The 16,420-nt window shown below is 39.8% G+C and overlaps 1 protein-coding gene across 2 annotated transcripts in view; it reads left to right on the forward strand.

The window, feature by feature from the left end:
- Positions 1-425: 425 nt before the first annotated feature.
- LOC126418936 (TBC1 domain family member whacked) overlaps positions 426-16,420 on the forward strand; it is a 93,164-nt gene continuing 77,169 nt past the window's right edge. Inside the window, exons 1-2 of one of the 2 annotated variants that reach the window (XM_050085971.1) lie at positions 426-688; positions 1,306-1,459. In XM_050085971.1, coding sequence (XP_049941928.1) covers positions 1,320-1,459 — 140 coding nt within the window. In that variant the 5' untranslated portion in view covers positions 426-688; positions 1,306-1,319. Of the gene's footprint in view, positions 689-714; positions 819-1,305; positions 1,460-16,420 lie in introns of those variants that run through there. The other variant, XM_050085972.1, reaches the window with a different exon arrangement.

Below are 16,420 nucleotides of genomic sequence, written 5' to 3' on the forward strand. Positions count from 1 at the left end.
GAAGTTAAGTCCCATACTGCTCAGAGCCAACTAAAGAACCATTGCTTCTTACAGAATAGTAAATCACCTTGTGCTTAGAGTCATACTTCGCCTGAAGTGAATCATTTGTATAAAGAAACAAATATTCCTTCGAGCTGGATGGTGAAAATCATAATTCTATTGTACACCTGCTATTGCTTGTCTGTCTTACATTCGGTAAGACTAACAGGCAATAACGAACCGTGTGCCTTAAAAGCTAGGAAATGTTACTGGTCCTTAGAGTAATTGTTACAGCTATGCTAATTATTACAAGTAATAAAAAATAACCGTTTTCCAAGTGCAGTAGCCGCACAAGGTACCGTAGTATTGTAGTACTTTCTCCCGTCTGTCGTAAGCGTCTTATCAAGTTCCCGAATTCGCCACTGACAGCGCTGACTGCAAGCCACAGACTGCCGTCAGTGTTATTTTATTTTTCGTCGGCAGGAGTTGGTAATTTATCCGAAAACTTAAGGCTGGGTCACGGTGCGTTTGTGAGGTGGTCATTGGCTGCAGTGTTAATGCGTAAATAATTGCGTTGCGAATTTTGTTCTGTTGTTTTCTACTCGGTTGTAAGTGCAAGTTTTTACGCGAATGGTATGCAAACTGTTCAGCCATAGTGCTCTGTCGACGACATGTGAGAAGGAAAACAAACGTAAATTTTAAATCACAGGTAAGGGGTGTATGTGTGATGGAAGTTGTGCTGAACAACATTGTTGACACCATACGAAGATAGTGTATTGGTCACGTTCTGTGCATGTACACATGTACCGTGGCTTATGAAATGAATAATAGTTTATGAGGTAATCATTATTCATAAAGCTCACTAGCCTTGACCGTTCAGAGGCTTAAGTCTCCGGATACTGTTAATGCTGTCACGTATCTACATTTCAATTGTTTTTTCCCGTCATGTATATCAGCAGAAGGCAGCATATTATTTATGACAGATTCATGCACATACTAGTATTACGTGGTATGAGCAGTATGGAAAGTAAAATCAGATTTCGGTGTTACTCCCCCCTGTGTCAGAAATTTCCGTGTTCTGGGAACAAGTACAGGACAGTAACTTTAGGATTCTGCCGCACCCTCATATGACGCGACATCAGGAATGCTGATATATTTACACGGAGTGATGCCCGAATGCATGTTGGTTGTCATTGCAAACGCCAGAATGTGGCTAAAATTAAGTATAGCAGTAATATTGTTGGTGTTATTGAGTTTAGGGATCAACGTTTTGGTTTAGTTTATGAAGAAATAAAACAGTCGCTTCTATTTTTTTTCCGTATTCAGAATGTAACATCGAAATGGCATCGGCAATAGAACAACAACAAGATGATGATGATACGTGTTCTGAGGCGAGCAGCGCAGTACACAATGGTTCAGTGATTTCCACAGTTCCTGATCGTCATGGATTTCTTGGAGGTTCACAGTACACACCTGATCCGTAAGTGTTTCAGATTCCCCGTTGCTAATAATTATTTAGAAGTAATTTGTACTTTTATTCAGTCGGTGAACTTTATTTGTTGTCATCTAAGTTATTTACTGTTGTTCATAATCAGGCATCAAACAGCCCGTGTTCAGAACCCAAATACGAAGGGGAGAGAGGACACTTACACCTATCTTTTGAAGATATTGTAATCTAGTCAGTTATTTTATAATTTGAAAAAATACCTTTATTATTTATGATGAATTCTTCTACCAGATTCCATAAATGTTTTAAATTTTTCGATTAAAATTAGGGCAAAAATTTAAGTTTTATCAATAGATGTCACTTGCCACGATCAACGGCGCATGCAGCGTTTTCTGCTCATCAATGGCTCTTTAATGTGTTGTGTGTAAAAGCCAACAACAATGTAATTCGCGTTTTGAATTTTTTGTGCTGCTCGTAAAAAAAAGTGCCCCCAGCTGGATAGTACACATTATTGACAATGTCTTGAAATTGCAAGGAATGTGCTAAAAGATGTTTTTCAGGTTTTGGACTTGCACATCAGTACTTCTTAAATAAAACCATGTCATTAATATAAGTGAACAACACTTGAAGAATTTTACCTTTTTGAAACTTTAGAGTTGGCATAAAGTATGCCCCCCCCCCCCCTTTATTAATGTGCATTATGGAAAATGTTTTGGTATTGCTAGGGTTAATGATTCTCTCTTTAAGTACAGATATATGACGAAATTTGCTGATGCTGTTTATTAGCCTAAAATATAGAATAGTATTTCATCATTACTCTTTTATGTTTATAGACAACATACACATTTACAATATGATATTTTATGAGTCCTAGACGTCACAATGGGTACAAGTTTCCTGATGATATCATGAATATTTTTTACTATCGTGAATAATGACGAACTGTTTACTAATTTTTTCAGCCTAAACAGTTTTAGTACTAAAGTCTGTTGATAAGTGAGTAGGTACCCCTGAGAGTTACTGTTTGGCTACACACACACCCAAGAGAAGAATTACACTATTTATTATCACTAAAAGAGGTCATATTCACAAAATATTTAAATTTTACAAGATGAATACATACATAGCATCTGAAAGGTCAACAACATTCAGCACTTTATGCCATAAAAAAATTCATCTTCGCTGTAATAGTTTGTTGTTAGTTAGTTCAGTTACTTATTGCAAAGCTTTATCCCAGTGTGCAGCTGTCCATCTTGCTTTACTTTTTACGTCTTTTGATTTGAGCATGTAACTACAGCTTTTTGTCTGGTGGGTGATGTGGTTTCTGCTGTCATTTTCCTCACAAATATTGCCATCTCCAAAATGCGTGAGGATGGCCATACAAGAAGTTTTTGTATTTTTAAACATTGGGTGATGCGAGTTTGTGAACATTGTTAACTTTTTGTTTTATAAACCAGCTTTGGCCTGCAAGAGAACATTTTTTTTTAATAATCTGCTGTGTTAGAATTCTTAAGTGGTAACGGTTTTTAATTTGTCTGTAGAACTATAGTTCACATGTTCATCCCATTTTTAGATTATCATGTATCCTCAGACTGTGGAATTTAATGGTATTCACAGTTTCAACTTGCTTTTTTAAAGCCGTGTAAATGAATTGAAACTGTGGCTTTTTTCTGCATCTATTATGAGAATAATTTTGGACAAATTCTGTATATGCGATTCACATACTTCCATTTCACCATGTACCTTATTTGCAGTCTTCCTTCTTATTAGTATGTTCATCATCATCTTCAAATTTAAGAAGTAAGTGATGTGAACTGGATGACTATAGACCACATGAATCATGAACAAGATTAAACATGTAACATGTTTCCTTCTTGTACATTGACTTACACTTTCTGTTGCTGTTTTGAAGATAGTGCAGTACCCATTTTTGCGTTGTTTCTGTATACTTAAAGTTCCAATTTTGTAGTCATTAACTCCTCATTAACACCTTTGTAAGAACTAATAATACAGACATTATGTGTTCTTTATAAATCTGTGAAGTCAGGGCATCATTGGTAAAATCAAAGATACCACTTTTTGTAGATTTAACATTTCTGAAATTCATACTGCGAGATAAAAAATATTTTTTTTTCTGTAAGTGTACAAGTTTCTTACATAATATTTTAGAGAAACCAAAGAACAACAGGAATGCCCTATAACTTTTCAGGTCTTCCTTATCTTCTTTCTTTTACAGGACCCTCATTTCCCCACCATAAATTTTTCAGGAAATATTCTGAAGAAGAGGATTGCAGATGCAATCAGGACATTTGGCTTTCGCAGCTTCACTCTTCTGTGCAATAAAAATCAGCAATGTTATCAGTGATAAATGAAAACTTTGTACTTCTGTTCACACTGTTTCCTTCTTATTCTCCAAAATATTGAACCTACCGATACCATCCGTATGCTTTGACCCATGCTAACATCAAAATGGTTATGTAAACCACCTGTAGGAATCCAGTATGCATACAAATCTACATCTGTATCTCTACTCTGCAAACCACTGTGGCAGAACGCGCGTCTCATTTTGACAGCTCCATTTCCGTTCCATTCACGTATTGAGCACAAGAAGAATTATTGTTTAAATCCCTTTGTTTATGGTGTAATTGATCTACTCTTGTCGATCACAGTCCGTCTGCGAGAGATTGTAGTATATTCCTGGAGTCGTCATTTGAAGCCTATTCGTGAAACTTTGTAAGTGAGCTTTTTCAGGGTAGTTTACGTCTATGTTCAAAAGTCAGCCAGTTCAGTTTCTTCAGCATCTCTGTGACCCACTCCTATTGGTCAAACCAACCTTTGACCATTCGTGCTGCCCTCCACTGTATACATTCAGGTATCTCCTGTTAGTCCTATTTGGTGTGCACCCCATATACTAGAGCAATATTCCAGAATGGGTTGCACAAATGATTTCTAAGCAATCTCCTTTGTAAACCTATTGAATTTTTTGCAATATTCTACAAGTAAACCAAAGTCCACCACCTTCTTTACTCAAGACTGTTATTGTCCAATTTCATATCCCTTCAAAGTTTTGCATCCAAGTACACTGTGAGACCAAAAGTATCTGAACACCTGGCTGAAAATCACTTACAAATTCCTGGCGCCCTCCACGGTAACGCTGGAATTCAGTATAGTATTGGCCCACCCTTAGACTTGATAACAGCCTCCTCTCTTGCAGGCATCACTCAGGTGCTGGAAGGTTTTTAAGCCCATTCTTCAATGAGTGCTGCACTGGGGAGAGGTATTGATGTCAGCCAGTGAGGCCTGGTATGAAGTCAGCATTCCAAACCATCCCCAAGGTGTTCTATAGGATTCAGGTCAGGACTCGGTGCAAGCCAGTCCATTACAGTGGTGGTGTTGTCGTGTAACCACTCCACCACAGACCGTGCGTTATGAACAAGTGCTTGATCGTGTTAAAAGATGCAATTGCCATCCCCGAATTGCTCTTCAACAGTGGGAAGCAAGAAGGTGCATAAAACATCAATGTAGGCCTGTGCTGTGATATTGCCATGCAAAACGTCACAGGGTGCCAGCTTCCTCCATGAAAAACATGACCACACCATAACACCACCACCTTCGAATTTTACTGTTGGCACTACACATCCTGGCAGATGTTGTTCACCGGGCATTCACCATACCCACACCCTGCCATCGGATCACCACATTGTGTACAGTGATTTGTCACTCCACACAACATTTTTCCACTGTTAAATCATCCAATGTTTATGCTCCTTACATCAAGCGAGTCGTCGTTTGGCATTTACCGGCGTGATGTGTGACTTACGAGCAGCCGCTCGACCATGAAATCCAAGTTTTCTCACCTCCCACCCGACTGTCATAGTACTTGTAGTGGATCCTGATGCAGTTTGCAAATTCTGTGTGATGGTCTGGGTAGATGTCTGCCTATTACACATTACAACTCTCTGTCAGTCAACAGAAGAGGTCGGCCTGTACACTTCTGTGCTGTAGTATCCCTTCACATTTCCACTTTATTACCACATCAGAAACAGTGGACCTAGGGGAGTTTAGGAGTGTGGAAATCTCGCGTATAGGCATATGACACAAGTGACACCCAATCACCTGACTATGTTCGAAGTCCGTGAGTTCCGCGGAACATCCCATTCTGCTCTCTCACAATGTCTAATGACTACTGATGTTGCTGATATGGAGTACCTGTCTGTAGCTGGTAGCACAGTGCACCTAATATGAAAAACTTATGTTTTTGGATGTGTCCGGATACTTTTGATCACAAAGTGTACCTCATTGTGCTAGAACTCAGATTCAACAACAATCGATATTGGGTGGTAGTTTTGTGGATCACTTTTACGAACCTTCTTGTAAACTGGTGTGCTTTCTTCCAACTACTGGACATCCCCCTACCCCTCGCCTTCCCCCCGTCACCACTGCCACTAATACTGATTTCGCATTTGGCTCATCTTTTCAGTGGTTTGAGAATTGAATTGGGGTTTCCCTTAAAAAGGAAGATTTTAATTAATGGAGTTAAGCATTTCTGCATTTTGGTTTTGCTACTTTGGTACTACTAACAGCCTTTACATACAACAGAATTTGTGAAAAATCATTTGATAGTATTCTGCTACGGTAGTAATTGAAGGTGCCACACTTTGCTTCCTTGACAGCCAAATGTATTTCATCTCTATCTATAGTCTATCAGAAATATGTCTGCTTGTGTCTGTATGTGTGGATGGATACGTGCGTGTGTGCGAGTGTATACCTGTCCTTTTTTCCCCCTAAGGTAAGTCTTTCTGCTCCCGGGATTGGAATGACTCCTTACCCTCTCCCTTAAAACCCACTTCCTTTCGTCTTCCCCTCTCCTTCCCTTTTTCCTGATGAGGCAACAGTTTGTTGCGAAAGCTTGAATTTTGTGTGTATGTTTGTTTGTGTTTGTTTGTGTGTCTATCGACCTGCCAGCGCTTTTGTTCGGTAAGTCACCTCATCTTTGTTTTTATATATAATTTTTCCCACGTGGAATGTTTCCTTCCATTATATCTATCTATAGTCTTATACTTCGTTTTACATATGTTATACTGGAGTCAGTTTCTTAGCAATGACCATGGAGGGTCTCTTCCATTATAAACTGTTCTACTGGGTACATACCTGTCCAGTGCATTGCCAACTATTCTTTTAAACTGGAGCCATACTACTTCTACATACTCCTGCTGTGTGCTGAAAGTTTCAAGTTCCTCTTTGGTATATGACACTACTACTTTTTTTATCTAATTTACTGGACATATATACCTTTCTGCTTCTTTTAGTTCTGTTTTGTACTGTGGTAATCTTTGTTCCATAACCTCATGATGGTCACTGGTACCAGTTTAGATACGGACATCCTTAAAGAGGTCGTGTCTGTTTATTGCCAGTAGATCCACTATATTTCCATCCTGAGTGGGGTTCCAAACTATCTGTTCTAGGTACTTTCCAGATAAGGCACTTAGTAATATCTCAAAGTACACCTTAGTATGCCCACCATTTACAAAACTGTAATTTTTTCCAATTGATTGTTTGATGTTTAAAGTCTCCACTGCTGATTACAGTAAGATTGGGGAACTTTTAGGTACAAGCGAACTTTTCTCTAAAGTTTTTGGTTAGCCTACATCAAGAGATGAGTTGGTGATAAAAAGATCAAATTATCATTTTATGCCCATCCCTGATACTGAGTCTTGCCCAAACAATCTCACATGTGGCTTCAATTTATATCTCAATGGATTTGAGTTTCTTGTGTAGTGCAACAAGTACGCAACCTTTGTTTCTCATTTGCTTATCCTTTTGACATACAATTAAATTTTCCCCAAAAATCTCATTGCTGTGAATTGCGGGTTTCAACCAGCTTCCTGTATCGAGTATTGTGAGCTTCACTGCTTTTCAGGAGCACTTACTTTGGCCTAGGTTGGAGTAGCATGGAGAGCTGCATCAAACCAGTCTTCGGACTGAAAGCCACAACAACAACGAATACTGCATCCCATATGAGCATCTTCTTGAAGTTTCTTAACTTTATAAATGATTTCCCCCATTTGCAGCTTTTTGGCTAATTTGCCTGCGGTTATTTGAAAGTTGGCAATTCACTAAGGGGTCTAAAAGATCTCTGCATGCATTATATGCGTAGTATGACAAAATTAATCCAGAAAATTGACTTGCTCAAATAATGTCCCCCCCCCCCTCCCTCCCCAAAAACAAAAAAAGTGAAATAAATTCGAAGATTGTACAGAGCATGGAAAAATAAACAATTTTTGCGACACTTATTTGAAAAGAGGAAAGTTTGCTGGATCAAAAAGAGCTCACTTACGCATCCAGAGGTTAATGCTTGTGGAAAAGCGGCTTTATGCGTAATAAGTACTTAGCTTAGGAATTATTTTCATTACATGATCTTTGCAGCAGCCTACATTGGAAATTTTCGCTGTGATGTAATCCAAATAGCTGCACTTACATTAAAGTCGCCTCATAAAATGTTGGAATGGATTCTAGTACTACGACATTTACATCTGAATAGGAACATTGAAGACACCTTTTGGTGGATACATGAGCATTGTCTTTACTTCAGTAGAACCATAATCTCGTTAGATGTAAGTAAATGTATATCAGACAACTTTACACTTAAGACAAACACTTAGGGCATTTTAGATTAAAAAATATCTACTCACCAAGTGGCAGCAGGGGAACACACACACACACACACACACACACACACACACACACACACACACACACACACACACAAGGATTTAACTTTCACAAGCTTTCGCTTGGTGAGTAGATTTTTTAATCTGTCCATGTACATTATGTTATCAGTAGTTGATTATTTTCTTTGCTATAAGTTAGGGCATTTTATAACTTTCGCTTGATTAACCATATAAGCTGCCATTTTATAAACCAAACATTTCTTTGTTGAGTTGCTTTCAAAATCTACAGCATATGTTATCATTTGGACCGGGTTCTGTGGCAATGCGTATAGAACACACACGCAGTGTTTTATTGATTACATTTTCCGGTTCCAAAACTATCTCTGTTACTGTTGTGACTTGGCGAGACAGCCAAGCCACTATGAGGTAGCCGAAAGGCACGCGTTTAAGCCCACGCAGGCTGGCGTGAGGTCTGGAACAGTTAAAGGAGTTGAGTCTAGTAAAAAAAGTACGTAGCTTCTGGAATACTTAACTTTAATCCATAATTGGTGAACATCGGTCTGACGGTACATGCATCACAAGATAAATAGCAAATGATAATGGCACCTTGCTAGGTCGTAGCAAATGACGTAGCTGAAGGCTATGCTAACTATCGTCTCGGCAAATGAGAGCGTAATTTGTCAGTAAACCATCGCTAGCAAAGTCGGCTGTCCAACTGGGGCGAGTGCTAGGAAGTCTCTCTAGACCTGCCGTGTGGCGGCGCTCGGTCTGCAATCACTGACAGTGGCGACACGCGAGTCCGACGTATACTAACGGACCGCGGCCGATTTAAAGGCTACCACCTAGCAAGTGTGGTGTCTGGCTGTGACACCACAGTTACCTTGTTGCAAAAGTTTAGCTAAAGCCCACATTTGGCTTATATATGATGCCGAGGAACATTCACATACATATCTCAGTTTATACTGGAATATAACAACTGTTCTACAGGGACAAGTGCAAAATTGAGGAAGTCTGTTGCTGATGAATGATCATTGAAACTTGGGGACTGTATGACACTGAAATGACGTTCAAGTGTAGCCTGATTAAATTTTTTTGTCAGCGTATTTCTGAAACATTTTCTGTACCCGATCAGATCTATTTTCAAAAGTTACTCATAGAGACTGGAGACGTCTTTTGGGAGCGGAGTTGTTACATTTATCGGCAAGAAAGTTTCGAGATTTACTTAAGGTTTTGTGAGCCTTTGAGTTCTTACACAAGGCTCCATTAGGGAAATAAGTTATATAACGTCCAAGTTGTTCATATCACTTGTGAATTCCTCTACTGCTTTACTACCTTCAAATCCTATACCTTTTATTTCTCTAAAGAATTTTATGCTCTTCACAACTGAGTGACTGAACAGAGCTCATCTTATGTTTATTCATTGATATGATGCCTGACCCAAATGAGTGGAAGTTAACTTGTGAGAAATTTTCAGTCCTGCATATCTGGGGAATTATCATATGGATAAAAATTATAGTTAAACTTCTCATCATGAAAAATTACATCAGTTTTACCACAAAAATATCTGAAAATACCCATTTCTGCTGTTTTTATGTTTGGGTTTGGTATAGTCCAAGTAATTTTATATTTTATGCCACTAATTCCTATAAATATTCAATTTTTTGTGTAATTGACTGTCAGCTGCAATAATTTTTGTTCTTGCTTGCTCTAGCTGGATAATCACTTGAGTTAGTATCTATAAGATGGCAGCACCAGGGTTGTGTTAGAACCCACATCCACAGCTACTGGTTGAATCCATTTATGGAGCAGAGGAGCAAATGTTAACATTAGAGCATGATTTTAAAGTTTATCCTTACAATTACCTTTAATACATTCCCATAGATGAATAAAACCATATATCCTCAGTCAAGCATTATTGAACTACAATAATTTTTCTTGAAGCTTCATCTTTTTCAAAAATCAACTCGCACATGAATTTGTTTTCATATTGTTCTTCCTGAAAATAATTCAAGTTGTTTCCACAGCATGTGTATTAATTGTGTGTGCATTTGAGACTCTGTACTAAATTTCAGAGGTGTGTACCCCAAGAAAGTGGCAACAATTCATGCTTCGAATAATGCCTAACTTTTGGGCAACTTAATTATTAGGAGTACACTGTTCAGAAGAAATTTGTCATACTTGATTCACTTGTTATTTTTCAGTTAACATTTACTTAAAATTAGGTCAGCCGGGGTTTTATGTTTCTTATTGTATTTCAAATGGTGCTGTGGCATGTTGCATTTTTCATATGTGAGCTACTTTCGCAGTAGATCGATTTTAGTGTAGCATCTCAGTTTATTTTGTAATTGCACAACTTTTAATTCCTTATACTTTAGTATACTTTCTGATCAGACTATCACTGCATCTGGTACCGATTCATTGCTGCTCATTTCGAGCAGAATAAACACTGGCAGACATCACAGTGTCTTCTAATGTACAATGCCCTCTGCCGTAACTTGTCTTTAGTAAATATTTTACTGGTTATTGTATTTATATAATCATTGGAGTATATAGTTTGGTAAAATGAGGAATATCTCTTGCTTTGAAAGACCATCATCCTCTAGTGCTGGAGGGACCAGCTTTTCTGAACTACCCCAGATGCAACACATTCTTCACTCCTGTAATCCTTCTTGTCTCACTCTCTGCTAACTGTCTGCAACCACACTTCAACTAGTGTGTGTGTGTGTGTGTGTGTGTGTGTGTGTGTGTGTGTGTGCGCGCGCGCAAAATTTTCATTCTTTTTTTGTGTGTATACCTGTCCCTTTTTCCCCCCAAGGCAAGTCTTTCCACTCCCGGGGTTGGAATGACTCCTTACCCTCTCCCTTAAAACCCACATCCTTTCTTCTTTCCCTTTCCTTCCCTCTTTCCTGATGAAGCAACCGTGGGTTGCAAAAGCTCGAAATTTGTGTGTGTGTTTGTGTTTGTTATTGTCTCTAGCAACGTACCAACGCTTTCGTTTGGTAAGTTACAGAATCTTTGCTTTTAGATATATATATGGAGTATACGAATGAGGCAGATGTAACAAAAAAGACTACCACATATTATTAAGCTGTTGAACTAAGTCCGTCATCCAACGTGGATGAAACCAAACTTGCACACAAGCACAAATCTGACACTCGTGACTACTGTTGTATCTGGACCAGCTGGATCAGGATCAACTGCCCAGATTTTTTTTTCCAACACCTTCTGTATGTTGTGACCAGCAATTTATACTTTCCATATTGTTGTATATGTAAATAATGTTGTAAGTTTGAAGGTTTCGTGTTATCCAACTTTGTAATACAGCACTATACTGTATGTGATGTTGCACATAGATTAATCAGTGTAAAATATAAAAGTACTTTATGGTGGAAGCCATTATCATTCCCAGTCAGTCATCAACTGATTGAGCATGGACATTTTATTATAGTCTCCTAGTTGTATTATTATCAATAACAACATCTAGGAAATGTGGTCTGTCCTTGCAACTGAGTCAAAGGCTGTTTGTTTCTGTGCAATAATCATTTTGCTGCTTCTTATTTATGAAGCATTCTCAGGGGGCGTGGATTGAAAGTAAATGAATTTCTACCCTGTGTAAGATGGAAAATAGTTTGTAATTGAAAACAGAGTAACTATAAGAAAACTGCTTAGTTACTTGACAACTTTGATATCCATGACAATACAAATTATATTTCAGTTACCACATGAATTTTCTTACAGTGTACCATAAAATATATTTGCTAAGCTCTGCCAACTTAATAAATAATTACAGTCATTTCAAATAGTGCTCATTTTTTTACACTTCTTAGGATGTAGAGAGTCTTAAAAAAAGGAAGTGGTTTTCAAAATGCTCAGTCTGAAAAACTCCTTTTCATGGATGCTATTTTACCAAAATTGGTAACAAGGTTCTTCTGTCACTTTTTCTAAATGACAGGGTTGTTGCCAGTCAATTTTTGCCAATATACATCTGGCATCAGATAACGTATTGGCCTTGCAGTGTCACTAGAATGCACCCTCATCTGCTTCCTCATGTTTTCATCTACATCTGCATCTACATGGAAAATCACATTTAAGTGCCTGGCAGAGGGTTCATTGAACTACCTTCACAATTCTCTATTATTCCAATCTCGTATAGCGTGTGGAAAGAACGAACACCTATATCTTTCCGTACAAGCTCTGAATTCCCTTATTTTATTGTGGTGATCGTTTCTCCCTATGTAGGTCGGTGTCAATAAAATATTTTCGCATTCGGAGGAGAAAGTTGGTGATTGGAATTTCTTGAGAAGCTTCCGTTGCAAGGAAAAAGCCTTTATTTTAAAGTTGTCCAGCCCAAATCCTGTATCATTTCAGTGACACACTCTCCCATATTTTACGATAATACAAAACATACTGCCCTTCTTTGAACTTTTCTGATGTACTCCGTCAGTCCTATCTGGTAAGTATCCCACACCGTGCAGCAGTATTCTAAAAGAGGATGGACAAGCATAGTGTAGGCAGTCTCCTTAATAGGTCTGTTACATTTTCTAAGTGTCCTGCCAATAAAACGCAGTCTTTGGTTAGCCTTCCCCCCAACATTTTCTGTGTGTTCCTTCCAATTTAAGTTGTTCGTAATGTATTTAGTTGAATTTACGGCCTTTAGATTTCACTGATTTATCGTGTAACTGAAGTTTACCAAATTCCTTTTAGCACTCGTGTGAATGGCCTCACACTTTTTGTTGTTTAGGGTCAACTGCTAATTTTCAGACCACTCTAAATCGTTTTGCAATTTGTTTTGATCTTCTGATGACTTTATTACTTGGTAAACGAGCGTCGTCTGCAAACAACGTAAGATGGCTGCTCAGATTGTCTCCCAAATCGGTTATATAGATAAGAAACAACAAAGGGCCTCTAACACTACCTTTGGGAACACAAGAAATCACTTCTGTTTTACTCAATGACTTCCCGTCAATTATTACAGACTGTGACCTCCCTGACAGGAAAACACAAATCAAGTCACATAACTGAGACAATATTCCATAAGCACGCAATATCACTACAAGCTGTGTGTGCGGTACAATGTCAAAAGCCTTCCAGAAATACGGAATCGATCTGAAATCCCGTGTCAATAGCACTCAACACTTCAGGTGAATAAAGGGCTAGTTGTGTTTCGTATATGAAAGCGAAAGAAAATAAGTTCACAAGACCAAAAATTACTCACTCCTAGAAAAATCATTACAAACATCATTTAATACCCTGTAATTCCGCTCTTGTACTTAATAATCATCTGGAATCAGGTAGGAGGTGAGCCCACAAGGCCGTGCAGGTGCATCACATCCAGGTTAAGCCACTCACTGGGGATATGATCATGTAATTCTAACATGTCTCACTGATTTTTCTATGGGCTCGTTTTGGTGAATTAATCAGGTCACTCGAAATATAATAGGGTGGGCGAGTGTTCAGATGGCCTCACTTTCTTCCATCCCAGTGAACTTTACTTTAGTCGTCTTTATGTGCGAGTGTGAGCAATGGCCTCGTGCGGGGTGGCAGACTCCAAATGTTCGTTGCAAGCAGTTCCCATTGCAGTGTCCTCGTTTGGGGTGGACCCTTTCACTGTCAGGTTTGGAAGTGATTTTGATTCACAAGGTGTGAAATGCATCTTCGGTTCCTCTGTACCAGGATCTTTTTCCAACCAAAATTCTGAAGTCATGTTTTGTGGCCTCGTGCATTACGATGCGTTGAATAGTCTGGTGCAAAACACCTACCAATCCAGAAACTTCACACACTATATGGCCAAGGGCGTTGTCAAATATGATTACCCCTTTTTGCAGTTCTATCATATTTACCCACATTTATGTATAATTTCTAGTGAAACATAAATCTGTGATTGCTGCTGCCTTACACTCACATGGAGGAAGCCCACGCCCAGTTGAGCACATGACTCGCTTGCTGTACCACCTGTAAAGGGTTAACAATTCATCTGTGTGTGCCCACTGGTCAAATCTTTTGCCAATGAGCTTATAATGTCAATATATGCTCCTGGTAGCTCATCCCTCTACTATTAAGGTTCTTAACTCACCTCCAGTAATAAGGCTCACAAACAGCAGACAGTCTGTATTTACCTGACTATAAGATATTTTTTCCCCCAAATTTTACATTCCATTTTTACATAGGGTAATAGCTTAATACAGAAGTTGTCTTACACTTACAGATGAATCTGTGATACATTAGGTCCTGCACATGTTTAGTTTGAAGAATTCGTAATGGTGTGAGGAGGAACAGTGTTACCAGGTTGGCTGAGTTCTAGGATGTATGTGAGGAGAGGAATAGTAAGCGAGCAACAGATTTCATCCTATTGCCACCCACATGACTGTATACAGCACACCTTGGCTGTTTATGAGCATCTGCCATGCTCACCACTCTTCGGTGAGTCTGTGTTGGCTTCCATGGGGCCTCAACCTATGCAGCACTGTTTCCCTTCCTTGCATCATGTCTATCCTCCTGCTATTCTTTTTTCCCCCCTTCCTTGGGGAACATGTCTGGTATATTCTTGGGAATATGTTCTCAAGTTTTAGTAGCCTGACATCAGAACAGCCCCTCCTCTGGTTTTTCTTTCTTTCTTCATTCTCCATTTCCTATCCTTCCTCCACTTTGGCACTTGATGTTCCTTTCTGTTTCTTCTTTCTCCCTGTGCGCTCCTGAAGACTGGCCCACGTATCCTATACATAACAGGTGGCTAGAAAACAAATAATTCCCAACTGTGGGTTGACTGGTAGGGTTCGCACATAGCCCCTGGTACAGGTCAGGCCCAGGGAGGGGTAATTGCATGAGTTGTTACCTCCACAAATCACCAATTGGTCCCTCTGTCAGGAGTTTGGAAGGTGTGACGTGAGGTGTAAACAACCACCCAAGGTAGGTGAGCCTCTGTCTGAGGGGGACCCCCATTTGGAAGGAACGCGCCATCGGAGACACCCGCAATCATGGGAAATTTTTTTGCAATGAGCCAATAACCATCTCAGTGTACATCAAATACGTTGATGCAATTGCCGGCCCTGTGAAATCCTGCCCTCGTTTACACAATGGCACTTTATTTTTGGAGACCAATTGTGATTCTCAAGCCCAACAACTGCTTGCAGCTTCACTCCTCGATAGCTATCTGTTCATGTTGAGGCCCATCGAGCACTGAATTCTTTGAATTGTGTATGTACACTAGGCTTGTTGATGTTCTGAGCGAGAGAGAAATTCAAACTTACCTCTCTGATGAGGGCGTCAATGCAGTCTATCAGATAATGAAAGGGGTTTATGCAGCTTTAGTGCCTGCACAACTCTTGTTATCATGTTTGATAGAGCAGTGCTGCCATCAAAGATCCAAGCAGGCTATGAAGTCATTACGGTCTGACTGTACATCCCAAATTCAAAGTGCTGCTACCAGTGTCAATTTTAGGACCACACTTAAATGTCGTGTCGAAATGTGGCCAAATGTGTTACTAGTGGTAGGGATGCTCATGGAGGATGATCACTCACCTCCTTCTACCTGCTGTATCAATTGCAATGGTGACTATGCAGCTTCCTCTTGAGAATGTCTCGTACATCTCGATGAATGGGCCATCCAGGAGATCCAGCTGAAATAAAAAGTGCCTTACCCTTCACTCACAAGTTGTTTGCTAAACGGAAGCCTAGTGTTTTACCATCTGGCACTTACACTACTGTTCTTGCAACACCTCACTCCACAAAGAACATAGACACGCAGACTTGCCAACTCAAATTCAGCACCACAGTTGTAAAATCGCCCAATGTCAAGGTAGCATCTCAGTCTCCTCCTCCTCCAGCTGTGCAACAAGCCACCAAATCCAGTGGCAAAATCGCCTGCTGAACAACTGTCAAACTGGGAAGAACAGAAGGAATATTCCCACAAAGACTTTTCACGTCTGTCCAGCCAACAAACATATGACTCTTCATTTGCCAACTGCAAAGGCTCCAAGAGATCAAAGGCAAACAATCATCTCCTTCGCCGACTCTGAGAGAGATCCTTGTCAACAGTGTTGTCGTGGTACCCTCACCAGATCAACCTCAGTTTCACCAGTACACACCATCAACCGTTTCTCTGCCCTGGAATCTGCAGGCTGACTCAGTGAGAATGCTGATGCCTCTTGTAGATCTCATGGAACAGTACCGTCCCCTCCAGCCTCTGCGCCCCATAGCAATGAGTCGTTGAAGGATGGCACTCGACAGTCACCCTCGCCCCCTCTCCTGCGGACAGCATTCCATCTCGGGGGGGGGGGGGGGAGGGGGGGGGGCTCGTAATGCTCATCCAGGATGACATTCATAG

This window comes from Schistocerca serialis, chromosome 9 (assembly GCF_023864345.2).
Source record: "Schistocerca serialis cubense isolate TAMUIC-IGC-003099 chromosome 9, iqSchSeri2.2, whole genome shotgun sequence".
NCBI lineage: Eukaryota > Metazoa > Arthropoda > Insecta > Orthoptera > Acrididae > Schistocerca > Schistocerca serialis.